Below are 17,031 nucleotides of genomic sequence, written 5' to 3'. Positions count from 1 at the left end.
CCTGAATTCTGAATCTAACTTAGGATTTTGATCTCGTTTTAAAACCAGACTAAAAGTTTCAATTATGGTTGAGAAATTAAGGAGTATAGCAGAGATTAATTTGCACACAATCACGTCCCGTGGATGAGAAAATCTTTACCCCCAATTGCATCACCTGCAGAGTGAGTGTTCAAAGCACAGCCTTGATCACTTTTGCCCTCTCTAGTGAGTCAGTGTAAGTTTCAACTCTTTTTATTGTTCTCCCTTGATCAAGTTTCCTCAACACTCTACAAGTCTTGAAGCTTCAAGCCACGGATTTCGTTCCAGTCCGGGAATCGTCGTCTATCAAACCCCTATCTTCTAGACGAGCCTCGTTCCCGCGTCCGTCACCTTTGCATCACCGGAGTCAGAGCGCTAAAAAACAGACCTTCCAGTCTCGATTGAGGAAAAAACAGCCTTTCCAGAACTCTAGGAGGAAAAAATACCAAGTTCTTCGAGAACCCCATCTACAGAATGCTATTTTTTCTTCGTTGATGGTTTTTTTTCGTTCGTTCTTCAATCCAAGATTTTCATTCTTCACCCAAGTGCAAGAATCACCGAAGCAGAAATACTTGTTTTCTTATTTTTTTTTTATTTCTTCCTCCGTCTCATCATAGGTTCGCTTTTTTATGAACAAACATTACCGGTGTGGACGGGATTTTTTCCTTCTCTCCTTTCCTCGATCGCCGAAGGTGAAAGACGAAGCAAAAACAGAGGAACAACGGGCTGGCTGAACCTTCCTCCTTCAACATACATACCTAGCTAGTGCGACGATAAAGTACTAGCTAGCTAAGCCGGTGGGAAACCTGTGCTATTAATTCATTATTTCCCAGCCGTAAAACAATAAAAAAGATGGGTATTAACGAAACCCTTCTTCTGAGTTCGAGCGAACAATGTTTAAAGGGCCGTCCTTTCTGTGGGTCAATCCCGAAAGGGGGGAAAGGATTAATGCGATTTGAGTTCTATTTTTTAGAAAAAAAAAACTTCAACCTTGAATTTTAAGGAAAACGGATTTCTCTGCATTTTGCAGCTGTTCGGTCAAGTTCGCGAGGCGCCGTCGAGGGCCATCGACGTTATAAATGAGCAGTCGAAAATTTCCCCTCATTTGCGTATCGACGGCGGCGCGGCGTCGAGCGGGAGGATAGGAAGTATCCTTGAAAAGCGCTAAAATCTTACTGACCCTCAACGGAAACCGCCCGACAAGAATAATGAGGGGTGGTGTGTTCCTTTGAAACTTTCCAGCAGCCGGCAGAACCGCGAGAGACTAGATCACCTCAAAAGCTTACGCCCGAAACCTCCTTTAAGATCAGAACAGCTACGCAAGCAAGCCGCCGCCAACATCAAGAACAAGATGGCCCATTCATTTGTAACCGCCGCGCACAAATCGTGTTCCATCCGGTGTTACCCTTGATCTTTGTTTTCACTCACTGTTGGGTTGGAGCGAACTTGATTCTTCGCTCTCTCGGCTCGTCTCGTTCGCCATTTGTGACACCTTCGGCTGCGGCTGGCTTGAATGCTGTGATTGGAACGACGACGATCGCTCGATCGATCGATCACGCTCTGCCGCTCAAAAGTGGAAGAATGGCTGCGCTAGGGGGGTGTAGTGATCGGAGAGGTTCAGAAACCTTGGTCTTGGCATACATTTCCAGTTTCCCCCTGTGCGGGTCGCGGGAGGATCTCGACTGTTCTGCGACCGCAAATGACGGGGGTTGATCTCGCAAGCTAGACTTCTAGCGAGCTAGAATGCATTCTGAATTGGTGGAGGGCGACGAGAGCGACAATCACGAATCGATGGAGAATTTGGGGACTGGGGAGGTGCTCCATCACACCGATTCCGATGATTTATGTTTCGCTTTTTTGAGAGACTGTTGGCTTGAAGACCTAGCGGAACTAGCTGTGTTCTGCTGGGCGTGTTGGACTTGGGGTGTGAAACCCCATTTATGGATCGGTATTGATCGTGATCTATGCTAGCCCCAGTGTGATCGCGGCTTTCAGAGGACCTCGAGTTCACACGAAGGTTACCATATTCGGAAATCGATTCGGGCAGAGGTCAACCTACAAATGCAGTCGTGATCGCCCAAGATCACATAGATTGTTGTTTGAAATTTCACAGAATTAACTGCGGAAGATCTCAGTTCGAAAGTGCAATACACTTGCGGTTGACAGCAGCCTTAGAAAAGGCCAAGCCGCATCCGGTACTAACTACCTGACTGACTGAGGGCTTCCTAGTTGCGTGATTTCATTTCCGTAAAAAATCATCCGCGTTGCACAGCATGGTTATTAAGTCAAGGTGAACCAGATCGAGTTATGCCCCCAAATCCAATCACGTGTGCGCACAAATTAGAATAGAACTAACCAGACTACCAAGATCGAGAGTAGGCTTCTGTCACATCGATCGCACAGAGGCCGTAAAATAAATTGACTTCTCAGTCATTGGAGCACACTGCACTGGCCGTTACGTGGTATTGTTATTATTATTGTTTTTGCTGCTGCCGCTACTGGTCGTCGTCGTCGTCGATCATAGCGGGCCTCCCCTTAAACGGGTAATTCCGCTCGTCGAAGGTACCGACCTGTACAAAATTGAGCGATCAAGAATTGTGAGTGCAAAATCACTACACACGACGATCGCGGCCGAGGCGCACTTGAATGCATATCGTCGTTGTCGTCGTCATCGTTGAGAGGTGTATGAAGCTTTTAGGTCAGGGTTGACGACATGTCGTCGTCGTCGTTGCCGTAGCTTTATTTGAGATTCAGGAGCCTATGTTACAACAATGCCACACATGTTTCACAGTCAAGGAGCGCAATGGATGCGTGATTACAATAATCACTCGAGGGGAGAAAAAACACTGGTAACGATGCGTGTGCCCTTCGGACTTACAGCTCTAGCAGAAGGAAGATATTCGAGTTGATGTTTCTCGATCGTTCAAAAGAGAGTGAGAGAGACCATATAAAAAAGTAGATTCGCACCAACGAGTCCCTTACGAATGGCCTTGATGTGTGTCAGGAGAAGAATCACAACTTTTGATCCCAACCGGTTTCGGAACCATTCCGCGCTCTATCTAGGTCAAGTTTGGCGCGACATAGTAAAATCACACCCACGCGCTCGTAGTAGGTACTGCTACTTAGGTCTAGGTCCATGGCAAGTGATCGCTTCTTTGGTTTTGCGTGCAAAAGCAAACCAAGCTCAATGTCAGTGTGACGTTTATCGAGCGATTGGAAAGGGATCGTTCACAGCTCAGAAAAATTGATGGCTAAGGTTTTAGGAGGTGTGCGAACATTTTTTAGAACGATTGCGACGATGCAGTGCTTAGCAACAACAGGTCACGGCCCGCAGGAATAACACGGATAAAAAAAAACCGCAGAGTTAGCTTAAAATTTGTCGCCGAACCAATTTTCTGTTTCACTTGCTTCGCGACGCCTCCCAACAACCCGTCAAGCTGCTATGCAAAACGCGATCGTTTCTTTCCGCCAGCAGCGCGAGACATACTCGAAAGAAGCAAGCTGGAAAAAAGACAGAGGGACTCAAATTTCGTGATCACAAAGCATAGCAAAATAGTTGGTGGATTCGTTTAGGGGTCTAGCGCTGTTGGCAAAAACAACAACTAAACACACTGTCAAGGTGAGAACTCGCGATCACGGCGACGCTAGCTGTTGTTTAGCTCTAATGGTGCTAACGTAAATTGTCAACTACCTCCTCCTACTAGGTATACGGTCGACTCTGGAAGGTGGCGTTCCCCGGCATTTTGGCCTCCAGCTAGCGAGACTGGTGCGATGTACTAGCTAGCAGCAATCAAAAGAGCAGCAGAAGCCACAGCACCAGATGATGATAATGATGATCGCCGTTGTCGTCGTCGTCTGTGATCGCGACGAGCATGGCGTTATTATTATCGAGAACCAACCAACGAGTTATTTCTCTGGAATCGCGCAAATCGACGCGACGTGACTCAACCGACCGGTGTTAACGGTACACCAACACCGACAGATGATAATGATGATCGTGATGGTTTTTGTTACTATATATTTACTAAATAGTAGGTGGTAGGTGGCAAGCTGGCTGGCACTACTAATAGGAACACCTTCGTCAGATTAATGGAAATTTTTTGAAGCTCACTCGCCAAAATTGCGCAAAATGCCTTGTGACTGCAAAAGGAGGAACCACAAATTAAAGATTCAGCGAAATTAGCACCGCCACCAGTAGTCGCGTTTGCGAACCAGGTCGCCGGAGGTGATGTGATAATGTTTGCCTACCGTTTCCCGAAGGTGTCGGTTTTCAAGGTTGCCACCGAATTGGCGACGGGATGGGGAGTAATATGAACCTCAATGTAGTTTTTGCTTTTGTTGTTCTATTCGAGTACATAGTGTTTTTCAATTATGGTAGAAATGGTACCGGCGTGGTTGCGGAAGCTCCAATTAATGGAATTTGGACTGAAAAACTGCTCGAAAAAACTATTCGATACTGCTCGAAAACGTCAAAACGACTCGAAATCGTCTGACTATGTTTTTTTCAAGTATCCAGCTCATTAAAATACGCTGACGGTAGAACTGAACGTCAGAAAGAGCGATAATTTGCAATGAAAATGCCACAATGCGTACAACAAGTCGAATTTTGATTGTTCAGCTTTTCTGTACCTACATATGATTTCGGGCAAACGACGACAGCGGTGCGCACAATCCTGCGGGCAATGTTCTCACTCGTCGGCGCTTTTTTTGTGTAACTTGTTTTCGAATCCGGTGTGTGATTGTAGTGTCCTCTGCGTCAAGAGTGGTTCAACCGATGATGATGATCGCTCCCGCGGGGTTGTTCCCGAATAAAATTGATTACTTGGACTTCATTTCAAAACGAACAAAGTGCTTGTACGCTGTGCATCACAAACAAACATAATTTTCTTTTCGATGTGCAATTTTTATGAACCACCGGCCTACTTGTTGACGAAGTGGTTCGTCGAGAAAGATTTGAGTTTAACGAATTCATCTTTCGAGCGCTGGCTGGTTAATTGGACTTGCAAAACTCGGTATTGACTAGATCGATCTTCGTTAAACTGGATTTTGTACCAACTTTCGACTGGTCAGTAATCACATATTGATACGAACAATCGTCCGTGTGTATTCAAATCTCGTCCAAACGGAATTCGAGAAAACATTTCGACTTGAAAGAAGTGTATCAAGCAGATTGTTACTCAACTGCGACGAGAACAGCGATCAACGGACAGTTGTCGACGCGACCTAACTGTTCTGATAGTTAACATGTATGTGCGATCTCGCATCAGTTTGTTCCGCGCCGCACCACACCACGCCGATCCTTCTACACGATCGTTTCTGGGCGGTTCGCGCCGCCGCGAAAACAGCAAACAAACATATGAATAATTGAAATATTTCCATCCCGGCTTTGGTCCCCCCTCCATCCATTCTCCTCCTGGTCAAGCGATCTTAAAACAGTGCACAACAATCACGCAAGAGCACACTGAGTTCAGTACAGTTTTGAAACTGCCTTTCTCAAGCAGCTCAAACTGTCTGTCTTGCCCCTCCGCACTTGCGCAAGATCTGGTTGGAAGAAATAGCAATCGCGTATCGACGTGAGATTCCCAACCCCACCGGCTCCTCCTGTGTCCCGTATCTGTGGGATTTTAGGAAGTCGACAGCGAAGAAGAAGGGGAGGAAAGGTAAGAATCTCGCCGCGCTTTGTCGTCGTTCTTGCAGTGACAAGCGGCGATCAAGCAGCTAACGATGGCGAGTGCCCTACTTGCATCGGTGATGATCTCGCACATTTTTTCTGCTCTTGTTTTCCAATCTATCTTCCCCGAATGCTGCCCAGGAAGTAGCTGAAGTCGAGGGATAGCGGAGACGGAACTAAGGAGTTCGGATCTGCGACAGACGGAACTTAATGCCGGCAGACCCGGTTTCGAGTAGTTAAAGTTGGATACATACCGGTTAGATGACTGAGATGAATAATGTTGCATAACCTTAGGTGACGACATTTCTTGGTTACTAATAAAATTTTAAATTCATCACCAGAACTTATCGAATTTGAACTAAAAATGCTTTATCGAGGTACATATTGTCAATGCAATTGGAATCCGAAATTTTCAGCAAACACCTCGGCAATAGGCAACCTTTACTGTTGTACTGGTTCCGACACTTGAAAGATATTTGACAGATGTCTGGTCAACATAAAATGTCGCCAGTGTAGTCGCCGGAGCTGATATAGACGAAAACTCCGGGATTCAGCGACAATAGATTGTCCTGGCAATCCCAACCAAAATATAAACCAAAAAAGAAGACAAAATACAAAATCAAATCTGTGTAAGAAGATCTAAAGGTGCTCCATTGGTGTTCTACAAACCCATTTTAGAATGACAGAGACTTAGATGCACATTTCGAGGTTACTTTCATGAAAAATAGTTCCGACCTAAACTTTGTTTTGAATACCAGAGATTTTTACCTTCCGTAGGACCAATCTTAACATCTGCAATGTAGATCTTCGCTAAATTGATCCTCCTGCGTTGATCACTTTCGACTAGAGATGTAGGGGAGAGTGGGGATACTTGATCCCCTTTTCTTATTTTCACCATATCTTTTTGGAAAAATTTAGCAACTCGCCGTCTTTGACATTTTCTGACAGCTTGTAACTTCAAGTTTCCATGCTCCAAAAATAAGAACGATACTTGAACCCGTTGATGAACTAGAAGCATTTTCGTGGGAGTAAAAAAATTGCGATTTTTCTGAAGTTAGGGGAGACTTGATCCCCTATTGAAGGAGACTTGATCTTTTATTCAGGAAGCCCTAATCCTTGCATAAAAATCAAACAAAACCCCAAGATAGAATGTTAATTGACTATTTTGGTCATGTTTGTTCTCATTTTACAATTTATAGCAGACATAAGAAGAAAATTCTATAACTTTGTCTCAACGCTAATAACATTGCATACTTAAAGGCGCTATTTTTTATAATTAAGAGAAAATTAACTATTTTTGCTCTTTTCTTCATACAATTGTTGGATAAATATTAGTTTTTGGATAAATATTAGTAATTTCGTAATCAGCAATCATGACGATCAATTCAGAAGAAGAATATGCCGTTTGGAAGGGGGATCAATTGTAACCCAACTCTAGGGATCAATTGTACCCATAATCAACATTTTGGAAAACTTTTTCTGAAAAAAGTTGAGAGTTTTCCATTGCTTTAAAAATATGGCATTATGAAGTTCATTTTACGCTCGAACGATTGATACATTGGAACAAATATTTTTTTCATAATTTTCCTATGTAAGGAACATTTTAAAGTGATGCAAAAAGATCTTCAAGTTACATTTTGTGAAATTTTTTAAACAAAGTTCAATTACTCAAACAATAATTTTGTTAAAATTTTTTAAACTACAAGCATTGATATTTTGCTCATTTTGGCACATTTTTCTAGAATATTCGATCTTTGTAAGACATTCCAGTTTCGAGATACAGCTAAGGAATCAAGTATCCCCAGGGATCAAGTATCCTCATTCTCCCCTACCGAATATTCGGTCAGCCCTCAAAAAACCGTTAAGCCGAATATTCGAGACACCGAATGGTTGAGCTAAGTATTCGGCCGAATATTTATTTTTAAAATTTATAAAATAACAAGTTTGTCAAAATTTTCAAATAATGTTGAATAATTTATAACATATCTAAAAGAAATGTTGAAAAAGCTACACAATCATCAAAAACTTATGGTTTCAGTAAAACACTTTATGTGTATCCGTGTGTCTTTCACTGTAGATCATACAGGAGAATGTTGACAAGTATCGCTTTATACTTTGATACTTTTTTTCATATATCCAGGCTTGCCCATATATTCAATAAAGAATTAGCTATAAATCAAATCAAATCTTGCCGGGATGCCCAGATATTGTTTAAAACTTCTCAGATTTTGCACGGAGTAATTCAGATTATTTTCCAAATCAAATAAAACACTTAAAATTCTTTTTTTTTGTGTTTGAAATCGATTTAAAAAAAAATCAAAATGAACATAAATTTGTGTTTAATCCTCAGATACAAATCTAACACTGCTGATGTGATTCAATAAAAACTTTAAATTTCAAGTAATTCCTTTCTTTTTTTCTCTTGCATGTTTGAGAATAATGCCTAGATGAATAATGCCTTTGCTTTTGAAATGTTTGCAATAATCGTTCTGAATTGTTCGACCATGAGGATACGTGTGGTAGAAAGTATGGTATGCTTAAGGTTAAAGATCATCCTTATTTTTAACAACTATTATGAAGATATCTTGCACAAATTTCATTTTCATCTAATTTAATATCAGATAAGCAATTCCAAATTGCTTGACACCTGTTTAGACATGTTTTGTCCCAGATTTCACATGATTCAAATCTCTTTGGTGATTAACGCCCTAGAAGCGACAGGTTATCTGATATCATTTCAGTTATTGGTGACATTTTAAAAACCAGAGAGACTCCTACTACAAAAAGACATCATCTGGCTGAAAATAATCGACTCAAAAACATGAAGGGTATTAAAATAGAAGAAATAGAAGGAAAATTACATAATCGCCTTCGGTTTTTTTTTTCATTAAAAACTCATTGAAATATTCGATCGAATATTCGGCCGAATAGTTGAAAAAGACAATATTCGGTACCTACATCTCTTTTTTCGACAATCCTTCTTCCTAAACTTTTCGAGACACTAGTTTTCCATTATTTTTCACAAGCAAAATTTTTTAATACGAGAATACTACTCCGAAGTTTGCGAGGAGAAAAAACGTGAATGTTGAACAAGTCAAAGCCTACTGAAGCTTCAGAATCACGCATGATGACGTGCTCAAGAAAAAGCCCGTATCAACATTGAAAACGTACAATGTTTCAACTTTATTCCAAATTTAGATTTTCAATCTAGAAAAGTAATAGAATTTTAAAATCATTTTAAAAAAATTTGTCCCAAATTAAATAAATAATAATAATTTTTTTTTTTTTTTTTTTTTTTTTTTTTTTTTGTTTCGATTATAGTCGTTTTACCATTTTTATGGCATTCGCGACTTTATCAACGTTGCAGTTGGCGGATCGTTATTGAAGAAATTATCCGGTACAACTGTGTTCGATGTTTGCTCTTGGGCTCGAACTCGCAGACATCGGCTCAGGAGACAACAGACTTGCCAACTGAGCTATATCACAAGCCCAAATAATAATAATAATTTTAAAAAATTTCATGATGATGATGATATTCAAAATATGTGTTAGGTCTTCAAGGTCTTCATTAATTACTAAATCATAAATAAAATTAAGTCAAGTTTGAATCCTGGTTGCCAAATGTTGAAAGAATCCGAAAAGAGATTTTACAATTATCCAGATTCCAAAACTTTGTGTTGTTTTGAACTACTTGGAAACGCGTGGATATATTTACAAAAAAAAAAGCTTAAGATTTAAAGTAATTGGCTCATGAATTCAATTACAGATTTTAAATAATAAAGTGAAAACTAATAGAAAATGACAGAAAAACCCACAAGCGATATTTACACAAGCAGTTTTTAGAAAATCGCTAATTTTTAAAGACTTTCTTATTCTAATATTTTTTGTCTCAATCAATTACATTTACATTTGAAAGTTTTCATGCCAAAAGTCCTAACAAATTTTGCAAACTTGGAATTGTTTTTGTTGTTTTATTTGGGAAGCCTCTCGGGTTTATTCATCCCATACACTTGGAATTGTTTTAAGAGTTTGCAAATTATATCTACAAAAAAACATATAAATTGGTTGCTTGGATGGAGCACCAATAACTTACCTCCAGAGTCCTTGCTGTCCTTCTTGTTGCGGGACACCAGGGACAGCGGTTCGTTGCCGAAGCCGCCGTGTCCGTCGCCATCGTGGCCGGCGTTTTTCTGCGACTCGAGCAGGCGCAGCTGCTCCTGGTGGATCCGGTGCTTGATCAAGCTGATTTTGGGCATTTTTCACGAGTTTTGGTTTCGGTGTTCGCAAACTACAAAATAATACACACTAAAACAAGATCATTGAAATTCGTAATTTCTTTCTTCCGATTATCCACCAACTTAATTGGTACTGATGGTCAAATAATGTGGAGGTTATTCGTGTGTTTTGGTAATCCGTAACGCACTTGATCGTTGCGGGTCACATTAAAATTTTTGTTTCCTCGGAATCGGTGTGCGGATTAAAAATTCTTCGGTGTCATAGCACAACTTTTTTCCACGGATTTTTACACAAAAATTTCACTATCGTAATACCCCTCACAGTTGATGTTTCTCACTCGAACGGTTGTTTTGACTTCTACGTTCTAAAAGGCCTTCTACGATTGCAACATGCACTTGTGGCTCTCCAAGATGCGTGCTTTAAACGAGATCTAAATCAATCCACTTAGCAAACCGCTAGCTTTTGATCATGGGTTCTGGATGTATCCTTAAACGTTATGAGTAGACAGCTTAGTACACTAATATCTTAGAAAATATTGCACATTGAGTAGTTGTTAAGATATTTTTTTTTCACTTTTCCGATAATCCCTGCATGAAACAGCCGAAAATTTTCTTCTTTACATTCTTCACTCACTTTACACGTTGATTCCGTTTTTTAGGTTTCACTCATTTCAGAGGATAATCTCTTTTGGATTTCGATCGACGAGGATCGCCGGCACACTGACCAGACCACTGAACTAATTAGGATGCCTGGAACCGGAAGCCAGCAGACGACTTCCGTTTCACCAAAGGAACTTCCGGTTTTCGCTTAAAAGCAAATACACGCGCTTTCACTGTTTGATGAGACATGCACCTCTCCGAAGAAGCAACAAAGTAGGCGCGCTGCGCTTCGACACGAAAAACGGGAAGAAAGACGTTCGTTCTTGGCGGCGTTCTTTCACTTACTGTACACGACACGGGTGCTTCAACAGTTTCCAGGTTCTCCGTTCTCTAGCAAGCAGCGGCTTCTACCGTACAACAAGCTGAGCCAAAGGTAGAATTACAGCTAAGTCACCTCGCACACATCCAAACAAAAAGCACAGCAGCAGCCAGCAGCGCAGCGCCATCAATCGATCGAAAGCATCCGACGAAGAGACCCGCCAGCCCAGCACACACGCTAGAACGAAATAGCCTGCACGGTCAGAATTCTTCCTCCTGAACAGGACGGCACTTGCTAGAAAGAGCAGGTCTGAGACAGGAGGAGAGAGACCGGACCGGAGCCCGAAAGTTCCGAAGAATACCTGTTGTGTTGTTTTGTTGTTGGGATGTATTCTTTTTGCTGCTTCTCGCACACTGCTCCAGTACCTGAATTCTAGCCGTCAGTGAGCGAACAGTTCGTTTGCAAAAAGCACACATTCGGCTCAACTCGCTCAGCTCAGCCCGTTCGCTCAGCCAGAAGTTCCGTTCTTTCATTTCGTCATTTTATTCCCTTCATTCGGGGGAGCAACAACACGCACACATCTTCAAACATGAAAGCTTTCGTGCGCTTGAGCGGCTTTTGAGCTTGAACCGGTACCGAATGCTGTGCTGCGGCTGCGAATAACAACACAAAACGAACGGGACGATATGCGGTCGTCGGTCAGTCGGTTGAATGAAGGTAAGCTTTTAAATTACTCACATTACCGTATGGATTAGAGAGAAAAGTGCGCTAGCGGCCTGTAGGCCGGCTAGGATTAGCGGACTGTGGGTGGGAGGAAATTATGTTTTTCATTCAAAAGTAAGATGCAAAATAATTCTGCCTACGAGTAGTAAAATAGATATTTACTGTCTTAGGAAAACCCGTTTATGTTTAGAATTCCATAACTTCTTCAATGGTGGACTGAAATTGTACCTTGAATTAGCCGAAAAAAAATTACTAATCCCACTGTCCATCGCGAAACGCCTTGTGTAGAAAAGCTTTCGTCCTACTAAACAATCATGTGGAAAAGCAAACGAAGGAAAAACGCGCTTAGATTTTCTGCTTCAACCACACTTCCCCAAGCTCGAAAAACAAATTTATATGTATATTTTTTCTCAATTTTCCGCGATGACGACATGGGTACAACTTAATTCTATTTAAAAATGCACAATATGAGTAGTAAGTGATTCGAGGACGCGGGTGATGGATTTGCCATTATCATCAGCACGCACATCATGCCGGGTCCATGTAATTTTCTGCTGTAACACTCGCGCCATCCAAAAACGAAGACGGTCACCTTACTCAGGTAAGAACAACAAAATTTAATTTTGAAAAAAAAAACAGCTCTGTCAAATTTCAAGTTAGTATCTTTTCATCTTGAAGAATCGAAGAATTGATGAAATCAAGAACTAAATAGGCTATCAATAATTGTCCGAGTATGCTAGTTCAAATGGCTACACCTTTCTTAAAATTAATTAAATTAGTTATAATTATTTAAATTTTGATTATTTTGTATAAAGTACACCGGGGACAATTTTTCATTTAGTTCAGCATTGAAAAATAGTTGAAAAATCAGCAGTGGATCAATTTTGATAAAATCAAGTTCAATGTGATGCAAAACACGCTGTTACAAAATGCTGAAGAGATAGGAGCTTATTAGATGCAAAGCTACTAAAAGTTAAATTGTATTGGATGACGGAAAGAAAATTGGAAAAATGTTTATATCAAGTCCGTATGAAGCCGTCCCCACTTATTGATACAAAATTTTAGTATTTTGTAAATAAACTCTTTTTTCTTCATTTTCAACTGCCGTTCCTTCTCCTAAATTGTAATTTCGAATGTAAGGATTGTTTCGATGTAGAGTTTGTCGTACTCTACATTTTTCCCGGGAAGGAACTCTAAAAATCCTTAACATTTTACAGAAACACTCCGGCCTTCCGATAATCACTTTAATGATGGATTTCAGTCCCCTGCTATTCGGTGGTTGCACTTTTTCATCGTTTCATTTTAATTCATGTATTTAAAGCATTATTTCAACAAAATTTTTGCAGGTGGAGAAACAAAAGGCGTGCGATTTGGACATGGCATCGGTTACTCCTTCTCAAATCGATAGAATTGAGCATCTGAAGAAATAAGTTACAGAAGTTTGAGAAGTGGGCGATGGTTTTTTGGTACCGCACGTGTTTTTTCGCTCCGTCGCGATTAAAATTTATATTTTTGAAGTTTAAGTAGCTTCTTATTGTAAAATTGCTATTTTTTCTCGAATTAGTGAATGCAGCAGAATGAATGATTCGCTACAAGAGGAAACACACTTGCTACTTCAACAATTGGTAAGTTCATTAATTTATTCTGAACTGGTGTTGCAATCCGGACGTTTCTACCTGAGAATTTTCAAGAGCCTCATGATTTGAAAACAAGTTGCTGGAAGAAAAGTGAGATGCGCATAAGGATTACGTCAGAAATCGTCGTACAAATAAGGGGATTCTTCCAATTCCATCCGACAGTTTGTTTAATTGGTCATTTTATAAATCATGTTTCAGGTTTGAAATTTCCGATACATACCAAAGTTTTGTATGCTAGAGTTTAACTTGGTTAGTAGGTTATTAAATGATACAAATTTATTCGTTATGATTCATATCCATGACTACACATTGGAATTGTTTAGTTACTGTATCAGTTATGGAAGTGCGCTTACACAATTACTCCGCAAAATCTTTTAGAACAGTTAGTTTTAAAATATTTGGTTGGGTACTAATTTTTTTCGCTGTGCTTTGAATTTTTATTTTCAAGAGCGAGTAAATGCGCTGTATCAAAGGTCAATGACCAGAGATGATGATGCACAATAATCTGAAACATGTATTAAACGTCCAGGAAAGCAATTGGAATATTACAATTTATTAATTGATTCAATTTATACCGCATTCCAGAAAAAACTCATTTCCACCCACAGAAGGACGAACCCACAAGAGCCAACATCAAGGAGCACAGTAAATTTGAGCAAATGTGCTACCAACGTGAATATTACAAACATTTTATCATTATGGAAACGTATGGTACTCCCTATGTTCCAGTTGTGTCTGCGTCCAATACTGCACAGTGGGCCCGGCCGATTTAAGATGAGTAGTAAATGTACTTTTACCTTTTACTACTCACCGGGATGCTGACAAGATCTGGCTGTGTATATGTATCATAAGCATAAGCATGAAGATAAAGTTACAGAAGTTTTCCCTTTGCTTCTTTTTCCCGTTCGGTAAATAACGGAAATTTTAATGGGATCTGAAGTTTTTATTGTATTTTTCCTTAAAAGTAAAAAAACCGAACCAAAATATATTTTTACTTATTTCGTACGTTGTTTTCTTATGGAGAAATCGGAAATTGTATGCGACCCGATTCTAAGTGCTACAAGCCTTATGACGTGGATCCGTCCATGTACAAGGGGGAACTGACGTTCTGATTCCAAAAAGGCAGTACGGTCCGTTTGAATGTGATTTGACAGTTGCTCCAATTCTTTGTCTTTAATAGGCCGGACATGTTGGCTTTTAAAAGCGGGAACTTCGAGAGCATTCCAGCCACTACCAGAAACAACAATGTGCGCAGAAATGTTCCCTCAGGTGGCCACGTTCACAACATCCGGGAATCACTGAAAGTTCTCTAGTTCTATATTTTCTATTAAGGGTATCGGCAACTTGCTAGAAGATTATTTATTTATAATACTTATGTGAAAGCCTCAATAAAATTGAAACATGGATGAAACATAAAGCATCGATTTTCCATCGTCTTAGATTTCCGATAAGGATAAGGAAATGTTTTCTTGCAAATTGGTTTTGATATAGCACATTCGGTAGAATCTGATTCGCTCAGAAGCCGCAAACTTCTGGTCCACCATTGAACGACGACGTTTATCTCACATTCCAGACTTTGGTTCCGAGAAGCAGAAGCTGGTTCTCTTCCGTCCAACGTTCCTGAAAATTTCCTTGCGCATCTCGCAGTTTAGCTAAAACATACCGAACATTCTCCCCCACATATCGGGGATTGAGCCAGGCAAAACAACAGGTTTCCTTCGCACACAATCCGAAACGAGAACCCGTATTCCTAAAAAGGAGGTTAGTATGGTCTTAGTGGCTGATACCTCATTTTTTCGTGGCGCAGTTTGTGTTTTTTTTATTACTGCAAATACCGAACCCAAGCCGGGGCTGAAAAAAAGGAACAGCTTTGGCATTAGTCCCCAGCCAAAGTCGGTTTTCAGCGCAGTTTAAAAATGTGTGTATGCTTTCTACCTACTTTTGCGAAGCACCCTTGCCTCCCCCGACTTTCGGTCTCCACCCGAAGTCCACCGCGTGTGTGTTGGCTGTTTGTCGCCCACGGCTTGGTCGGATTCTGAGAAAGGACCTGTTCTGTCTGCCGCCCCGATGAGGAGAAGGATCCACTTTTCTCCGGCAAGCGATCTCATCTTCTGAATCTGGACGATCCGGTTTTCTTATGGCTTTCTGCTGCTTGCTCCTCAGCGATAGAGGCTTACGTACAAGTGCATCTTCGCCACGAGGACAAACAAGGTTCTAGCGTTTCGTTCCGAGTCCAATCGCAACACAGCAGGAAAGACTTTCGTCGTGGAGTTCTTCCGAGGCTGAAACCGGAGAGAATATTCATTAAAAATAAATATAAAACTTAAACCTGAAACGGACAAAGATAATGAATTGGAGCCTGTTTTTGTGTTTCTTGTTTTTTGTTTTATTGAAACCGCAAGCAAGCCTACTTGGATCGTCCGTCCATCGTAGAGAACATGGCTGTTTGTCAAATGAAGCTAACTGCCATATGCGCGACACTTTCATATTGGTACTTGGTAGATGCAAAAAAATAGCTTGGAAGTAATTAATAAATTTCTACCCCACCTCCTGAAGTGGAGAACGATTTCCTCTACTTCTAGCCACCCGATGTTCCGGGCATCTCATTAGGAGGTTTAAGGAAACAACAACAACACAAAAATGATGTACCGTTTAATTTTCCGAGGATATGTTCGATCCGCTACGCCAATGTTAGTTATGCAAGTAATGTTATGTGAGCGAATAATTTGTATCGAGTCTTCATCATAAGAAGATTGGTAAAAATGATAAGAGCATCCGCAGCAATCGCGAGCAAAGTGAAAATGCTCACGAGTTTAATCACTTTTATACCGCACCGGGGGTTAGTATATGGGTGAGCAAAATAGGGCCGTTGCCGTCGGGACCGACAAAGTCACCAAATTTGCTCACAAGAAAGGGGCGAGAGCAAACATGCACTGAAAAATTATAGACTACTAAATGTTTATTGATGATATTCTTTATTTTACAAAATGTTGAATAAAATGCATGATAAATTCAATTTAAAATAACAAAATAGTAGGGTAACGGACTTATTTTGGACCAGTTGACCAATTTTGGACCACCTTGTCTAGCGCTCTTATAAAACAAATAATCATGAATTTTTTTAGCAAATATTGTTGAAGCCCGGGCACTTAATGTAATGCACTATTTTTTTTTTCATTATTAGTTGTTTTATAAGAGAGCTAGACAAGGTGGTCGAAAATTGGTCCACTGGTCCAAAATAAGTCCGTTACCCTAATGATCCCATGGTAACTTAACTGGAAATGTGCTTTGGGATTTTTGATGACTGTCTGGGTGGCACCATATGCGAATTATTTTTTTAAAGATCTCTTAACAGTTTAGAACAGTTAAGATTTCCTAAACAGTTTATAAAATACTATAACCATTTGTGAACGTATATCGATATAAGGTTTTTTGGAACTTCTTTATTCATCACTTTTTTTAGAAGAGGAAAAGGTATATTTCGAAAATGGGGCCCAAGTCACGGCCAGCACATCTCTCACTGAAACATAGGGTGGTTTTTTCTAGGGCTCGAAGGGAGTATCGATATAAGGTTGAATTTCATGATTATTCCACGTACGATATTGTACAATTTCTTAAAAATAAACAGGACGAGTTCGTAAGAATCTAATTTAAAAATTTATCAGGCAACTGTTTAAAAAAATTTTTAAACTATGAAAAAAATTCAATGCATAGCATTCAATGTATCTTTTTAACCATAACACAGTGCAATATTTGAATACAATTGAAAAAATAATTTATTTTCGAATGAATAAATAACTGCCGCTTTGAATTTATTAATATGAATGA

General features: G+C 40.2%; 1 protein-coding gene across 2 annotated transcripts in view; it reads right to left on the bottom strand.

Moving 5' to 3' along the window:
* Window positions 1-10,859, bottom strand: part of LOC129748743 (transcriptional regulator ovo-like) — a 48,644-nt gene extending 37,785 nt beyond the window's left edge. The window contains exons 1-2 of one of the 2 annotated variants that reach the window (XM_055743466.1): window positions 10,559-10,859; window positions 9,783-9,994 (exon numbers count right to left, since the gene is read on the bottom strand). In XM_055743466.1, the coding sequence (XP_055599441.1) occupies window positions 9,783-9,945 (163 nt within the window). In that variant the 5' untranslated portion in view covers window positions 9,946-9,994; window positions 10,559-10,859. The remainder of the gene's footprint in view (window positions 1-9,782; window positions 9,995-10,558) is intronic. The other variant, XM_055743474.1, reaches the window with a different exon arrangement.
* Between the last annotated feature and the right edge of the window lie 6,172 nt (window positions 10,860-17,031).

Source organism: Uranotaenia lowii, chromosome 1 (assembly GCF_029784155.1).
Source record: "Uranotaenia lowii strain MFRU-FL chromosome 1, ASM2978415v1, whole genome shotgun sequence".
NCBI lineage: Eukaryota > Metazoa > Arthropoda > Insecta > Diptera > Culicidae > Uranotaenia > Uranotaenia lowii.
This window is presented reverse-complemented; position numbering and strand designations above follow the sequence as displayed.